General features: G+C 55.6%; 8 protein-coding genes across 8 annotated transcripts; 5 read left to right on the top strand and 3 right to left on the bottom strand.

The window, feature by feature from the left end:
• Nucleotides 1-20: 20 nt before the first annotated feature.
• L226DRAFT_562421 (uncharacterized protein) lies at nt 21-1246 on the top strand (the record flags this gene model as incomplete). Its single annotated transcript, XM_067683503.1, has 4 exons — nt 21-141; nt 204-680; nt 734-822; nt 875-1246. 4 exons carry the CDS (start codon nt 21-23, stop codon nt 1244-1246), a joined length of 1059 nt encoding a protein of 352 aa, XP_067531920.1.
• A 682-nt stretch (nt 1247-1928) lies between these two features.
• Nucleotides 1929-3448, top strand: L226DRAFT_554522 (uncharacterized protein; the record flags this gene model as incomplete). Its single annotated transcript, XM_067683007.1, has 4 exons — nt 1929-2050; nt 2120-2136; nt 2160-2378; nt 2433-3448. The coding sequence occupies 4 exons, from the start codon at nt 1929-1931 to the stop codon at nt 3446-3448; spliced, it is 1374 nt and encodes a 457-aa protein (XP_067531921.1).
• A 518-nt stretch (nt 3449-3966) lies between these two features.
• On the bottom strand, nt 3967-4742 carry L226DRAFT_468856 (uncharacterized protein; the record flags this gene model as incomplete). The annotated part of the gene is made up of 2 exons (XM_067676162.1): nt 3967-4592; nt 4655-4742. 2 exons carry the CDS (start codon nt 4740-4742, stop codon nt 3967-3969), a joined length of 714 nt encoding a protein of 237 aa, XP_067531922.1.
• A 218-nt stretch (nt 4743-4960) lies between these two features.
• On the top strand, nt 4961-6352 carry L226DRAFT_615623 (uncharacterized protein). The gene is made up of 2 exons (XM_067686802.1): nt 4961-5154; nt 5221-6352. Exon 2 carries the CDS (start codon nt 5310-5312, stop codon nt 5889-5891), a length of 582 nt encoding a protein of 193 aa, XP_067531923.1. The 5' UTR covers nt 4961-5154; nt 5221-5309; the 3' UTR covers nt 5892-6352.
• Nucleotides 6353-6711: 359 nt separating this feature from the next.
• Nucleotides 6712-8156, top strand: L226DRAFT_615624 (uncharacterized protein). The gene is made up of 2 exons (XM_067686803.1): nt 6712-6931; nt 6998-8156. The coding sequence occupies exons 1-2, from the start codon at nt 6760-6762 to the stop codon at nt 7753-7755; spliced, it is 930 nt and encodes a 309-aa protein (XP_067531924.1). The 5' UTR covers nt 6712-6759; the 3' UTR covers nt 7756-8156.
• Nucleotides 8157-8218: 62 nt separating this feature from the next.
• On the top strand, nt 8219-8961 carry L226DRAFT_574100 (uncharacterized protein; the record flags this gene model as incomplete). The annotated part of the gene is made up of 2 exons (XM_067684974.1): nt 8219-8668; nt 8749-8961. 2 exons carry the CDS (start codon nt 8219-8221, stop codon nt 8959-8961), a joined length of 663 nt encoding a protein of 220 aa, XP_067531925.1.
• A 150-nt stretch (nt 8962-9111) lies between these two features.
• Nucleotides 9112-11247, bottom strand: L226DRAFT_615626 (uncharacterized protein). The gene is made up of 5 exons (XM_067686804.1): nt 11229-11247; nt 11046-11168; nt 9827-10977; nt 9426-9771; nt 9112-9378 (listed from the first exon to the last, which is right to left on the bottom strand). Exons 2-4 carry the CDS (start codon nt 11122-11124, stop codon nt 9469-9471), a joined length of 1533 nt encoding a protein of 510 aa, XP_067531926.1. The 5' UTR covers nt 11125-11168; nt 11229-11247; the 3' UTR covers nt 9112-9378; nt 9426-9468.
• A 556-nt stretch (nt 11248-11803) lies between these two features.
• On the bottom strand, nt 11804-13426 carry L226DRAFT_538224 (uncharacterized protein; the record flags this gene model as incomplete). The annotated part of the gene is made up of 3 exons (XM_067681448.1): nt 13402-13426; nt 12154-13332; nt 11804-12102 (listed from the first exon to the last, which is right to left on the bottom strand). The coding sequence occupies exons 2-3, from the start codon at nt 13310-13312 to the stop codon at nt 11804-11806; spliced, it is 1458 nt and encodes a 485-aa protein (XP_067531927.1). The 5' UTR covers nt 13313-13332; nt 13402-13426.
• Between the last annotated feature and the right edge of the window lie 921 nt (nt 13427-14347).

Below are 14347 nucleotides of genomic sequence, written 5' to 3' on the forward strand. Positions count from 1 at the left end.
TTTCAAGTTGCGCTGCGGACATGGCCTCAACAGAGTCGCCGCCAAAGATCCTATCCCAGGGGCCCTCAGTCGCGGTATCGACAGCCAGAGTAGGCCGCAGTCGTAAAAGGCTGACCAATGACGCATATAACGTACTCTCTGGTGCGTAGACTCTACTCCTGCTTGGTGGCCAGCGAGGCTTATAGTTTACGCATCGTTTACAGCTTTCTTCGACAATGTTTCTCGCTTTCCTAGTGACACCCAGTGTAGGGAGCTGGCCGACGCGATTCGCGCGTTACCCAGGTGCGAGTGGTGCACCCCCGACCATCTGCGGCGCTACTTCCAGGGTAGGAGATCAAGCAGGGGCAGTCTGCGGGTCAAGCAAGAGCAGTCGTCCGGTCTGATCCTGAAGTTCTACGCGCCGCCGCCCGAGGGCTCAAGTCCGTCGGCTTCATGTCCTGTGAAGATCGAGGAAGATGCCTGCAAGCACCTCGTTAGCCTCTCTGCGCCACTCTTAGCGTCTCTCATTGCGACGGCACCGGCTGGTGGGTCTTCCTCAACGCGAGTGCCAGCAGAGCTGTCCGAGCCGACCTTGTTGAGGCCGTCATCTCCGGAAGTGCGTGGCTCCGCGAGGCAGATCACCGGGTCGGCGAACGAGTTGACAACCTCATCCGCGGAGCAGGGACACTGGAAGCAACCCGGTAAGTCGCATGATACCTCGTCCCACGGAGACCACCTGAAGCACATTCTGCAGCAGGCCGTCCGTTTTACGCCTACGCCTACCCTATGCTGTATTCAGGCGCATACATGCCGTGCACACCTCTTCGGGGACCTTTTGCTGGTGTACGTCTCCCTTTTCGACCGCATATATGCGCACTCACATGGATCCATGTAGACAATACCGCAGCACCACCCCTACCACACCTCGATGCCCTCTGCTTCCTTCGCCTCAAAGTTGACCACGACCCAACCTGCCACGATCCCCGTCCTGGCTCCGCTCACGACGCTTCCACCCGCACTCTCGTCGACGTTCTCATCTGAGGACCCCCGGCTCCGCGACCTCGCCTCTCAGCTCGCCTGTGCCCTGGCGGACTTGTCTGCTACGACGCTCCCTGGGTCTCCGGACGTTCCCAAGACGGTGGCGGCCCTCGCACAACAGCTCGGAGACCAGAAGACAAGCAAGGACTTTCTGCGCGCTCTCGACGGCAGTGTCTATGCGCGACTCGGGCTCCTTCCCCCCGCTGGCGGATGCGATGCGGGATACTAGTACTGGCTCGACTACGTCGCGTCTACGTGTTTCTGGTGTTTGTTCTCTTGAAGAAGTCTTAACTTAATGATTGGCCTAGTACCGGGATCCGAATCCTGGCCATTCTTGCTGTGTTGTCCCTGTGTCACGGAGATGTTCATCGATCAGTGTATTGTCCCATGGCGTGGTAGTAAACGTGAGTTCCTGCTTTTACAAGCCACATACATACGTGCTATCAAACGAGGGGTACGCAGCGTCAGCCTCATCACAGTCAGCACTACTCCTCGACGCAGCCGCTCTGGCGAGTCCGAATCGTGGGCGGCCCGTGCCCTGCACCATCTTCTTCGAAGTTCCGTATCTCGGATGCTGGTTTATTCCGAGGTCAACAGTGCATCGTATTCACCGGCTTTCCTGTGAGCACTCCTCGGAGATTCCTCTGCGTGACGAGCCAATATCCGAATCGTATTTCGGACGATTTCCTACTGTTACGTCAAGTGACTCGCAGCCAGAATCAGTGGCTCGATTCGGCTTCTGACTATCATCGCGTTCCCTTTTGAGGTTCAAGAGTCATTCTGTGTGTACAGTGTCTGGTTTTGGAGGACGTCGGGCCCGTCTCTGTTGATATATTTACCAACTGATGAGCGCTTCTGTCACGACAGGGGCTTGTCTCCGACCCGTCTCAACCTTCCGCACTGTCGCTGCCATGGCGGATCCTATTAGAACTCTGCGTGAAACGCTGACAGAATCCCTGCCTTATTGCTCTGGCACGCTACCTGTGAAACCCAGAGATCTGATCCTGTACTATGGGATAGGGGCTAACCTCGGGTAAGCGCGCGCGTCATTTCAAGTTTCTGACTGCGTCCGATACGATACTGACACGAAGTTCCCTCACAGGAGAATGGATCTCTCACGTGCGTCTGAGAGCGAGTTAGAGCATCTGCGAAGACTTGTCAGCCAGCGACGTTTGGCCGGAATGATCAGGATGTCCTTGACGAGACATATCGGAAAGCTGGAAAGCTCGACAGCGACGCGTTCATGATCGGACTCGATGCGGGACACGCCGGTCTAGTTGAGACGGTTCGAACGAGTCTGTTTCCTGGGCGGGAAGAAACTAGGACTATTGAAGCTCAGCTTTACAAGTTGAACGTCTACGGTGCGTTTTCGGGTAACTCGGCCTAGATAGCGCCTGACTCGCATCCATTCCCAGGCAAGGACGCGTTCTTCAAGTCGCACAAGGATACACCGCGAGCCAGCAACATGTTCGGATCGCTCGTGATCGTCTTCCCGACCCCGCATCAAGGCGGCGAGCTGATCCTCCGCCACGAGTACAAGGCATACACATTCGACTCGTCCAAGCTCCTGTCCTTGCCAGACATGTCCAGCAGCGTCGCCTTCGTCGCGTTCTTCAGCGACATCGACCACGAAGTCCTTCCTGTCACCTCCGGCCACCGCGTGACAATCACCTACAATCTCTACTTCGCACCGCCCGGGACAGTCGTGCAGCAGCTGAGCATGCCCCCAAATGGGCTCAACCTGCTCCAGCCAGCGAGCGCAAACGCGCTCGAGGTCACGCAAGCGCTGAAGGACCTGCTCGACGACGAAAACGTCCTCCCAAAGGGTGGTACGCTTGGCTTTGGACTGCGCCACCAGTACCCGCTCCCGAAGACGGTGTCGGAAGAAGACCCGAACCCGCTCATCGAGCTCGAGCAATGGCTGAAGGGCAGCGACGCGGCGCTGTTCGCAGCGTGCTGGGAGCTCGACCTGAACCCGGTCCTGCGCCTCGTGTACTACGACGACGAGCCGTACGACGGGGCGTTCGCAAACCAGCACGGGGTGCTCACCGACAGCGTCGTGAGCGTCGGCGATACAGAGGGGTGCGGGCCCCTGGAGCGCGCGATGCGCGCGTACACGGGCGGGGTGAACGTCGTGTTCGACATGCTTGGGGAGGAGGACCCCGAGCGCTGGGAGCACTACGAGCTCAGGTATTCCGGGCTGTATGTGCACGAGGGGGGCGAGCCACGCATGGTGTCGATGGTCACGAAGACGACGAGCTGGAACCCGATCAAGAGCGCGTATATCGCGTATGGGAACGAGCATACTATTGGGCTCATGTATGCGTATGTGTGTCTGTTGGTGGGTGTTGGGCCGAAGGAGCGCAGGACGCGTGTGATGTCGGACCCGGAGGAGTGGAAGCCGAAGAAAGACAAGAACAGATATTGGTGAATGCGGAGGGTCGGTTTGACGAGAAGAGACGTCCTCGTCATCTACAGACATCATTATGAGCTTCGGTGGGGAGGGCTCACGGGAAGATGAAGCTCGACAGAGCTCGCAGGCTCGCGCTCGCGATGCGGACAAGGCGAAATGTGTGTGGTATGTAAGGAAGCGGACGTGCTGGGCTGGAGAGTGTACATGCATGGTCGCATAGTCGCGATGGTCCTTGAATACTTGATAAGCAAGAACCGATAGTGCAACTCAACGACGATCTAGACTCACCATCGCGTGCCGTATGGTGGCGTTAAAGGCGGGCTTGTTCTTCGAAGCCATGGCTGTAGGAATCATGGATCGAACATGTGCATCGCACGTACTCGATGAGGTGGGAGGCAAGATGTTCATTACAATTCGTGATACGGACCTATTGTACAATCTGTTGGTATATCATCGTCTACCGGAGCATTGACCTATCCTACACCCCATAATCGCTTCAGCAGAAAACCATTCAAGACATCATGGAAACGCCGGCCCTACTGCTCGTCATCAGAAGGAGGGTCTCGCGAATCGGCCTCATCGTCGGGGACGACGCCCCGGGTCTCCGCAGGCAACCCTAGCTTCTCCCGAACGAGAGCGAAGTCCAAGTCGTTAGCGCATGCTGCATGGCTCTGCTCGCTCTCCAGCACCGCGTCGATGTACTGATTCTCCGCATTGTACTGTCGGCCGAGGGGCGAGAGCTCCTCACGCGCTCGGTCGACTATGCAGTCAAGCGCGTACTCGGCCTTCCCTCCGTTGTCGAGGTAGGCGGCGATGTACTTCGAGGACAAGTCCTCGGACGCGTCACGGTCTCGGAGCTTGGAGAGGTGATCGGAGACGGTGGACACGGATGGAAACCCGTGGTGCTCTGGATCCTCACCGGCGATGAGGTCCTTGATGGCCTTGAAGACGGCAATGTATCCCCGATATACGGTGTCACCCGCAGGACAGTCCTCCGAGGGGGCGGAGGGGCCGATCTTAGCGCGAACTTCCGCAGGGAGATAGTGGACGGACACGTCGATGTGGGCATAGTCGATGGGAAGTACGCTGGTGATGTCGTCTGGAACTCCATCCTGTGTCTCGAGCAATGACTTGGAGAGCTCGTAACGAAGCTCAGTAGAATCTGAGTCAAGGGTGTGGCGAGCGATGGGCGGACGGTAACTGCCAACATACAGAATTACTCACATTCTAAGCGTTCCCGCATTCTCGGCGATAGCCACCCCTCAAAGCACTTCCCGCAGATACATCTTTCTTCTGCTTGGGGTTGGGCCATCTTGGTAGTCAAGCGTGGTGGTGGAAGCGAGGTTCTGTGGTAAATGTTTGAGTTACTGGTCAAGTGCAACGCGCTGCTCGGACTCCATGGTTTCGGCGTTTAGGCCGCATACTTATATCAGATAAGATTGGCGCCTGGACTTTTGCCACGAACCTAGGCTCCGACTCTGTTGACCAACTCCTCTTCCTCCCATCTTATCATCTGGGCCCGCTATGTATCAGGGAAGAACGGTGCAAATGGAAGCAAGCAAATTCTCCAGGAACGTCGCGCTTTGAGACTATCTATCACCAGTGCGCACAGCATGCTGTACATCTACTGGCACAAATGATGTGCCTCTCCGACATGAGAGCGGGTGTGAATCGCCACCATTTACGCCGCGGGCGGCGACTTGGCGAATACCACAGCCAACATGGTGCGTGCTTTCACTGATGTGTACCGTATACGCGAAGAATCGTAGTTGATCACGAGTGACCGATAGACTATTAGCCCCGCTACATCCTTAAAAGTGTCCACGCTCCCTGTGTCATCAGTGATCACCCCCGAGTCTCTGTCTCCATCTACGACGACATGTTTTCTGAGACTCAGGACAGCCAGCGGAGGACCCGACCGTCGGCATTTCTCTCCATTCTCCCAGTTACGATTGCGGTCTTCCTCTCTGTGTTCGCATCCCTCGCGCGAGCTGCGGACCCCTTCGTGCTCAGCCTCTCCAACAACGCACCCGCCCAGTGCGACACATTCGACATCTCCTGGTCCGGGGGCACTCCCAACTACACCATCGCCATCTCCTCACAACTCACGCCTTTCCTGACCCGGGGCAACCTGTCCTTCAACAACCTCACGAACCCGCCCATCACGTGGACGGCCGATCGTTGCGGGGGAGTCCCCATCTACATCTCAGGGTGGGATAGCGGAGGGCAGGAGACCAACATCACGTTTACGCTCGGGTTGAGCGCGAACATGAGTTGCTTATCGGACGAGGATCGGAGCTCGAACGCGTGCTTGGCCGAGGACACATCTCTCCACCTTCCAACCCCAAGCGCGACTGCTCCGTCCAGGCCCAACTCCGCATTGCAAGAAGTCCGCTCTTTGTCGATTCTGCCATTGGTAGCCGCGCTGGTTGGTGCGGGAGTTGCCTTGTGCAGCGCTTGACCCCGTCAACTCAGTCGTCACCATTGCCAACGTCATAGCGGCAGGGCGACCTGTGCACCGTGTCGTGGATATCGTGGCGTTTAAGCTCAATGCTCATACTATCATCCGCACCCCCTTCCTCCTCTCACTCTTACTCTCCTCACGACATCACGACCTCATGTGTCCCAGTCCTTCAATTCCGAGTCTATCCACTGCATCTCTCATCCAATCCGTCTCCGCGTTTGTTTGCTGCATTTAGATCGGGATCATGATCAGCGTCGAGGTATCAGAGGATCATATTGGAACGCGCCGCTCTTGACGAAGCCTGAACTTGACAGGTCCTGTGATATGACAGAACACGACGTCGTACTGCATGAGAGTGTATGAGCCATTTTCCTATCATCAAATTCAAGCCGGCAGCGAGATTATGTTCACGTTGCTTGGCACGTTGATACATAATCGAGGCCACAGCCCACTGCAACGACATGTCATCAGTTCCTGGGCTCAACATTGATTCTCACGTATGTAAGTACTGAACGCCGCCGTACAGCCTCGCACATCACGAGGTGGAGGGACCACACGCATTGCACCGCATTACCCCGTCCTCACTGCCACATTTCCTTGCCTGTAAGCAGACATTGCTCCAAACTCGGCGGTTCGTCATAGGCAAAGCAAAGCAGCCAGCGCGTAGTAGTAAGTAAGGTCTATCGAAGACTGCGGAAAGCGCTGCGATCCGTACACGACAGGCTACAGCTGCATCAAAGCCACTATCCTAGGGCGCTGGATACGGGGACTAAAACGGTGACGACGCATCCTAGGACCTCGCGACCCCGTCCGCCATGCCAGCTTCCCACAAGGGCTGCTCAGCTCTTGTCTCTCCTCCCCCGCCATGTCCGACCCTACAGAGACAGTAGTCAGCACATACACGACCATAATCGTGGTCGCGACCGTGGTTCCCTTGGTCATCACCGGGATAGGGCTCATTGCCGTATTCGCGTACAAACGCCGACGTGAACGCGACTTCGTTCCCCCGTCGCTGGCGAACATGCCTGGAAATATGGGTGAGTCTCAAGTTGAATTCTACTTCTAGTATCATATTCACTTTTGATGGAATCGCGTCCTCGAAGCTGGCAACCTCCCGACCACAACCCCAGCGTTACCAGTCCAAGTTCGTCATGTGCGGAACGCCCGTAGCGGTACTCTTCTAGAGTGGCCATCTTCGAACCCCGGACTCACCTCTCCTGATGCCTCCCAACAAGTGCCAGGCACTCATCCAACAACCGATCCTGCTGGCGGGATGTCCAATGCTTCCCCGAATGCACTGCTCGATCCGGAAGCGAGGAGGAACGTCCGGCCAGAGTTGCTACCCACTCCTTACAACATGGCCTATTCCGCCGCTCAACCGCTCTACCCAGTACAATCTCAATTTATCCCTGCGAATGCTGCCGCCATCCCCCAAGCACAACCGTTCCTTCCCCAACCCCCGTCGTCACCTTTTCCTACACAACTGTCTTATATGACTCCGCAATCGCACCCAACGGTTCCCGGACAAACAGCCATAGGTCTAGCGACCCCGCAGGTCCAGAGGGCAGTAAGCCCCCGCGTCCTCATGCTCGTCAACGACGACGCGAGCCGGTCTACCTCTCCCTCACAAGCAACCGACGATGGCAGCAGTACTCTTCGAGGACCGCGCTCAATCGGCAGCTTTAGTACGGTTGGGGAACCGGTCCCGCAGTACGAGCCTGTCGATAGCGCGGTGTTGACGGAGGAGCCGGAACAAGTGGCGAATCTGAGGACGCTGGGAAGACAGGGCACGATGCTTCCGCGTTACTCGCAGACAAACCCGTTTCGTCGGCCGACTGTGGCAGCTCCACCTGCACAGTGATACCTGCTGCTTTTGTTGGAACGATGTACTGTTTCCCTGGATTGCTCTTCTTTATATCGGTTTCGCAATCGTTTCCGTACGTCTATGTGCTTGCCCTTGCCTGCGTGCGACTGCGGACAGTTCATCGCCCTTCACCTTGCTTTGTTCGTTTGTTGACAAAGATGGTGTGTCTCTTCCACTGATACAAAGGATCCTCTAGCCAATCGTCGCCACTAACGATCTTGTACCATCACTCGCTCTTCGTACTTCTAGTCATGTATATAAACCCCGCCGGTCCCTGCGTCGTGACTACCGGTACCACCCAGTAGAGCTCCATCGCGACCTCTTTGGTTCGTCTTCCTGAACAATCGCCTATTGACGTCGTCCGAGATGTGTACAAAATCGAGCCGCGCGAGCACTTCTCCGCCACCACTTGCGAATATTTCCACTGACCGACGACTGCTCACCAAACTCACTAAGCATCATGTCTACCAACAGCAGAGACTACGCCAGCTATCTCATGCATTCTCGAATATCCCGCATTTTCCAGTTGCTCGGTTTCAACAGGTTGTACACCGTTACGCCACCGGAGACACGCCAGCGAACCACTCTGGATGCGATACCGGAAGATCCGCCGCCGCTAGTGCGCGAGTATCCGCCTTCAAGACAAGTGATTGTCCCGCAAGCGCTCTACAGCCGTTACGCGGGTGACCTGGCCCACAGGAGAGACGAACTGAGCTCTCAGAACTCCGAGTACCTGGCGCGGGTTCCGTTCGCGCTGAAGAATCCCGTCCCCGGGTACCACGGGATCCCGATGGCATTGCTGATACAGGGACGCGGGGAGGCATTCGGGTCGTACGTTCATGCGGGGGAGGAACCGGTGTTGACCGAGCTCGTGAGCCGCGGAATCATGGAGATCCAGCTGGAAGTCCGGGTACATATCGCATTATGGCAGTGCCGCATGGCATGCATTCGCATGAACGGGTACTCACAGCATCTGTGTCTGCGTTATAGTGGCCTGCGTACCCGAACTGGGTGTTCCGGCGCAAGATCCCTATCGCGGACATCGTGACGAGAAAGCCGTTCACGCGCCTCGTCCTTGCGTGCAACCTCGCGAACGTGTTCAAACTGTTCACCATGGTGAGCGCACACTCTCAGGCCCATGCTAGTGCGAGCGTTGCTCACCAGAAGCACAATAGGAAGCCCAACATAAGAGAGTCTCGATAGACCATTGGGAAGCAGGATATCACCTTGATGGCATTGCGTTCGAGAGACTATGGTTAATCTCGTTATGGCATGTTGGACTAAACATATTTGAGGCCGAGGTGCGATACAGTGAGCCGCATTGTGGCTCTACTCCTGTATTCGATGAGTAGTACGTCCCGGAATCATCCTATATGACAATGTCCGTTGTAAGCACGAGTGGCGGACGTTGGATGGTCTGAATCGACCGAGATGTATGATTGACTGTTATTTTTTGGCACGCACAGGTAGTTGAAAAGAGACAATTGGAGTATCAACTTGTAGTAGAGCGTGAAAGGGAAGGGAAGACGATAATTATACCGTGACGATGATGGTTGTTTCGCATAAACTTGCAGCATGCACTGCGCGTCTCGTCGACGTGTTACCCAACGGCGAAGCCTACTGATAGACCGTCAGCCAAAACGTTTCAGGATATGACGAGATCATACCTGCGACACGCTGTTCACGAGACAACAATAGTATGACGGCCCGTCACTCGATCGATTCATCGTCTTCTCCGTCAGACAAAATCTCCCGTTCCGCAACGACGTGCCCCCAGGGATGCCAACCATCCTGCCTCTTCTCCCACTCGAATTCAGTCGTGAATGCGACGCGCCTCAAGAACGAGGAATGCTCGTCGTACGCCGCGAGCGCGCGGCGCTGGTAAGCCTCGTCGTGAGCAAAAGCGAAACACTCATTCATCATCTTCTTAGTCACGTCGGATAGAAGGAGAGTGTGCATGCGCGGCATGCGGTCCAATAACGGAGCTAGTGCAAAAATGTCATCTGTATCGTCCTTGCGAGGAGAGGAGTCAGCGTCAAGGACCACGTCGCCAGAACGACCGTCATACCTCGCCCGGGGCCATGTCCAGCGCTATCAGCAGGTACTCCAAGTCCGTAAGAGGTAGGAGGTCTGACAGAGCGCTGACGCTCAGCTTTTGAACGCAGAAGCTCAGGCGGCGAAGGGGGGCGCTGGAGAAGCGTAGAGCTTGTACGGTAGGACCAATGTTGTGATGGAAGTCGTATGGGGTGAAACGATCCTCCATGCCGAAGCATCCTCCTCTGTGACACCTCTCATACCGGAGATGGTTCAGCGTGACGGTGCTGATAGGCCGCTTGTGACTCGCACTTGTCAAAAGGAAGGCGCGGAGCTGGACCGGATAGCATGTGACATCTTCGAGGTTCGGGAGGACATTTGAAGGCATCGCGACATCATCCCATATGTCCCAACACGGCAGGATAAAGCGCCGCACACTTGAAGTGTCCTGAAACGCTCGCTCCGAGAGGACTTGAACCTGCACCCCAAGTTCTTCCAATGCCGGGAACGATGGTATAGATTTCCATGCGTGCCACACTATGTGGAGACGGTCTGTGAAAACCAATGACTTGAGCGTGTTGTAGTTTCCGGTTAGTATGGAACACATGAAGGAGCCGAAGTCATCCGAGTCAAGTCTCAAGATCTTCAGGCCCCTGATTCCAGCAATGGGTGATGTAAGTGTCGGCGACCAATGTGACGGAAAACACACATTCATGTCGATGGCGTCGATGTGTGGGAATGCACCGGACGCAAGAGTCGTGAAGACCTGGAGCGTGTGAGGCAAGCTGCGTATCCGGCAAGTGATGCTCCGAATCCGCTTCATGCGTGGGATGGCCTTCGCTAGCCTACGTCCTACGACAGAGCGTTGCTTCCTCTGGAGAGCCGAAGGTAACTCGATCCAATCATTAAGGTCACGTAGAGAAATGGTCTCTACGAAGCCGGCTAGGTCCCGATTGAATGCGGTCCTCCGAGGGACAGAAGCGAGGGTGCGAACGCACGCATAGATGGTGTGGGGGAGATCGAGATCGATGTTCGAGTATAGGGCGGGAGTGACGATTTTGTTCAACGTCCTGCTGGATAGCGCGATGAAGTAGAGGTCGCTGCGGTCCACGGACTCGAAGATTATATGTAGCAACTCGACCGGAAGGATGACTCCAGAGGTTCCCGGAGACATGGATGCGGATGCTAGAATAAAGACAACAATATGTCGTGAGCCACACAGACCTGAATATAATATTCGCATAAGCTCATACCGCCTGCGATAGCCATCCGTGATGTCCCAACCACTGCGACGAGTTTCGAATGTTCGTCTCTGTCGCGTCCTTGGTCCATTTGCCAGTGAGTTGTCTGAAGGAATATCTGCGGTTCGTGCGATGCTAAGCGTATAGTTGAGCTCAATGCTGCAAAGGCGTAGAGAATCGAGATGCAGGACGTACATACGTGTGCGTGATGACGAGGGAATGAAGACAACTTGAACCAATGAGATTCGGACACAGCGGTGTGGTGTGTGGTCGTGTTTGGCAAGAACTTCGTTCCGGATCCGTCGACCTTGGCCGGTATGCCCCGAGAGAGATACTATGCTGATTGTCCTCTAAGTTCCTACTAACCCGTGTCAGACTGACAACGTACTCTTGCACTCGAATGCCCCAACGTATGCATATCAGCGAATCTACAAATTGTGCAAGAGACTTGGGAACGAGCAACTTCCGAAGTCCATCATACCACCGCTCATGCACTGCATCCCATACCCACACCTTCGCCCCGCCGACTGAGTAGGATGACGACCGTGCAAGTCATGCTCAATAAGGAGCCTTCAATAACAACTCACTGTTACAATAGAGCAAGCTGCTCATTCTGGAGCCAGCGCAACGTGGTGAGGCTCACGGAGTGTCGAAATCTCTCTGGCATGATGATCAGCGTTCGGATCGTACTCGAGCAGCGCTGAGCTTGGAGTAGCCACATACCATTTGGATATATACAATAGTTGACTCCGGATAGAGTCGGCTCGGTCCTACGTCGCGTCTTCGTCTTCTCCGTCAGAGACAACGTCCCGTTCAGGAACGACATGTCCCCACGCATGCCAACCATCCTGCCGCTTCTCCCACTCGAACTCGCTCGTGAATGCGACGCGCCTCAGGGATGATGAGTGCTCATCGTAGCTCGCGAGCGCGCGGCGTTGATAGGCCTCGTCGTGAGCGAAGTAGAAAGGACTTCCTCCTCCAAGACGCGTCTTTGGCATCCCATCCGAGATGAGAAGCGTATGCAAGCGAGGCATGCGGTCTAGCACCTCAGCCATCGCAAAGATCGTGTCTCCGCCCCCAATGCTGATCGTCTCCAGCGACGTGCCATAGACGAGCGTACGGGCCTCTCCGGGAGCAAATTCCAGCATCATCAAGAGGTATTCCAGCTCATTCAAGAGCGGCGAGAGGTCCAACAGGTCGCGCACACGCAGTTGTGACACCACCACGCTGAGGCGGACAAGGCGGGCCCCTGAGAACTCGAGAGCACGAAGGGATCGACAGATCGTGTCATGCCACCCGTCTCCCATGTCCCAGAGGTTATAGAATCCTCCGTCGCGCGTCCGCTCGTATCTGGCCTCGTCGAATGTAATCACCTTGATGGGCCGTTGGTGTTCCGCACGTTCCGGGAGGAACCACTTGAGCTCGTACGGGGCGCAAATGACTTCCTCGAGGTTCGGGAGCACAGTGGGCGTGAGCTGGGTATACATATCCAACACAGTGTATTGTCGGATGCTTGTTGTATCATGAAAGGCTGGCTCAGAAAGCAGCTGAACCTCGGCCTCGAGTTCCCGCAAAGCTGGGAACGAGGGGATAGATTGCCACGCTGCCTGGAAGGCGGTGGAGGCGTCACGACCAAGGGATAGTGACTGTAGCGTATATCGGCTGGCCGATAAGACGGAGCATATGAGTGCTTTATACCACGGGGGAAGGCGGGGTGCCCAGTCTGTCCCCCTCAGCTTCAACTTCTTGAACCTCGGGACGGCGACGGGGAGAGGCGCGTCCTCTGTGTCCTCCAGTTCCCATGGCTGGGTAGAGCAAAAGATGTCGACGCTGTCAATAAATGGCAGAGTTCCATTGAGGAGGGTCGTGAAGGTCTGGCTTGTCTGGTAGAACTGTACGCAGCAAGCAAAACTCCGTAGACGGCGCATGCGAGGAACGGCAACGTCAAGCCTTTCTCGAATGAGTTGCCTGGGCCGCGTCTGGTTCGAGCTATTCTCAACAGACTGAATCGGGTCGTATAGGGAGATGTCCTCCACATAGCTCGCCAGGTCGCGATTCATCGAGGTCTTGCTAGGGGGAGCGGCGAGGGTTCGAACGCAGGCATAGATACCGTAGAGGAACTGGACGTCGATTGTAGAGTAGAGTAAGGGAGTAGCGATGGAATTGAATGTTTTGTCACACAGCGCGATTGAGTAGAGTTCGCTGCGGTCGGCATCTTCACAGATGGTATGGAGTAATTCGACAGGCAGGGGGGCGACTCCAGAGGTCGCCGGAGGCATGATGATAGTCGATATAAACACTAGATGAGTAGAATGTGAGTGGATTGGTGAATCAAAGCGTGTATCTCACGTATTATAAATCAGCTCACCCGTAGACTTGCGAGGACAATTCGGCGACGCGGTAGTCCGAGACGAAGTCGAGGTGGACCCCTATAAATGGCTTAGCGCTCGTCAATCCATAACAGGCAATTTTGATGGGGCTCTTGCCAAACAGTTCCAAGCAACCTCCGGCGAATCTAAGGCCATCCAGTCACTCCCAAGGCTCTCGACTTGTCCCACCACCACCAACGCATTAGCAGGCTACAAGCAGATATATACAGTAGTCCTAGGAGCACCAGAGATACAGAAAGCAGAACGCACTGGCGGCCTACGCGCGTAGTTCTACAAGCCCGACGGCATCTACTATCGAGATCTTCGTCTTTCAAGTTGCTGCGTCCATTCAAATATTCAAGTCTGGAGAAACATCCGTGGTTGTTACCTACGTGCATGGCGTTAATAGAAAGTGTATGATCACCGAGGTGTATGCCGCAAAGGCCACAGAAACCGAGATGTAGGCGCAACCAGGGGGCGGATAGACTGGGATGCCCTGTATGGTCGTATTTGGCAGGAGCTTCGTTCCTGGACCTACCTTACTGACGTCATCCCCGAGACTGCACTCGCAGGCTTGGACTCTCCGAAATGTGGTTACTTTGCGTAAGGAGCCCATGCACCAGGACAGCTCGGCATGTATACTGCTACATGCTATCCTCGCCTTGACAGACATGTTCGCGAACTTGGGGAGGAGCAATGTCCGAAAATTGACATTATACTACCCACGATGACCTCCAGCATTCCCCACGGTTGTCGCGTACGGCCCCTGCCATCCGACTCGTGCCAAGCTGTGCGGAAGGAGGCAACTTGAAGAGGGAGAACACGTACCTGCGCAGCGCTACCGCTCCTCTATCTTCCGCGACACCGATCCAAATGCCCGATGCGCATCCTGGGAACCAAGCCGACAAGGATTGTTGCGTGGAGAACCGGACATCGCAATTGCAG

The sequence above is a fragment of the Lentinus tigrinus genome (genome assembly GCF_003813185.1).
Source record: "Lentinus tigrinus ALCF2SS1-7 unplaced genomic scaffold L226scaffold_30, whole genome shotgun sequence".
Lineage (NCBI taxonomy): Eukaryota > Fungi > Basidiomycota > Agaricomycetes > Polyporales > Polyporaceae > Lentinus > Lentinus tigrinus.

Coding starts and splice junctions, on each gene's coding strand:
- L226DRAFT_615626 (XM_067686804.1), bottom strand. CDS start 11,124: ATGGACCAAGGACGCGACAGAGACGAACATTCGAAACTCGTCGCAGTG. Junction 10,978..11,045: donor ACGGATGGCTATCGCAGGCG/GTATGAGCTTAT, acceptor TCTTTATTCTAG/CATCCGCATCCATGTCTCCG. Junction 9,772..9,826: donor TGGACATGGCCCCGGGCGAG/GTATGACGGTCG, acceptor TCTCCTCGCAAG/GACGATACAGATGACATTTT.
- L226DRAFT_615623 (XM_067686802.1), top strand. CDS start 5,310: ATGTTTTCTGAGACTCAGGACAGCCAGCGGAGGACCCGACCGTCGGCA.
- L226DRAFT_615624 (XM_067686803.1), top strand. CDS start 6,760: ATGTCCGACCCTACAGAGACAGTAGTCAGCACATACACGACCATAATC. Junction 6,932..6,997: donor GAACATGCCTGGAAATATGG/GTGAGTCTCAAG, acceptor GCGTCCTCGAAG/CTGGCAACCTCCCGACCACA.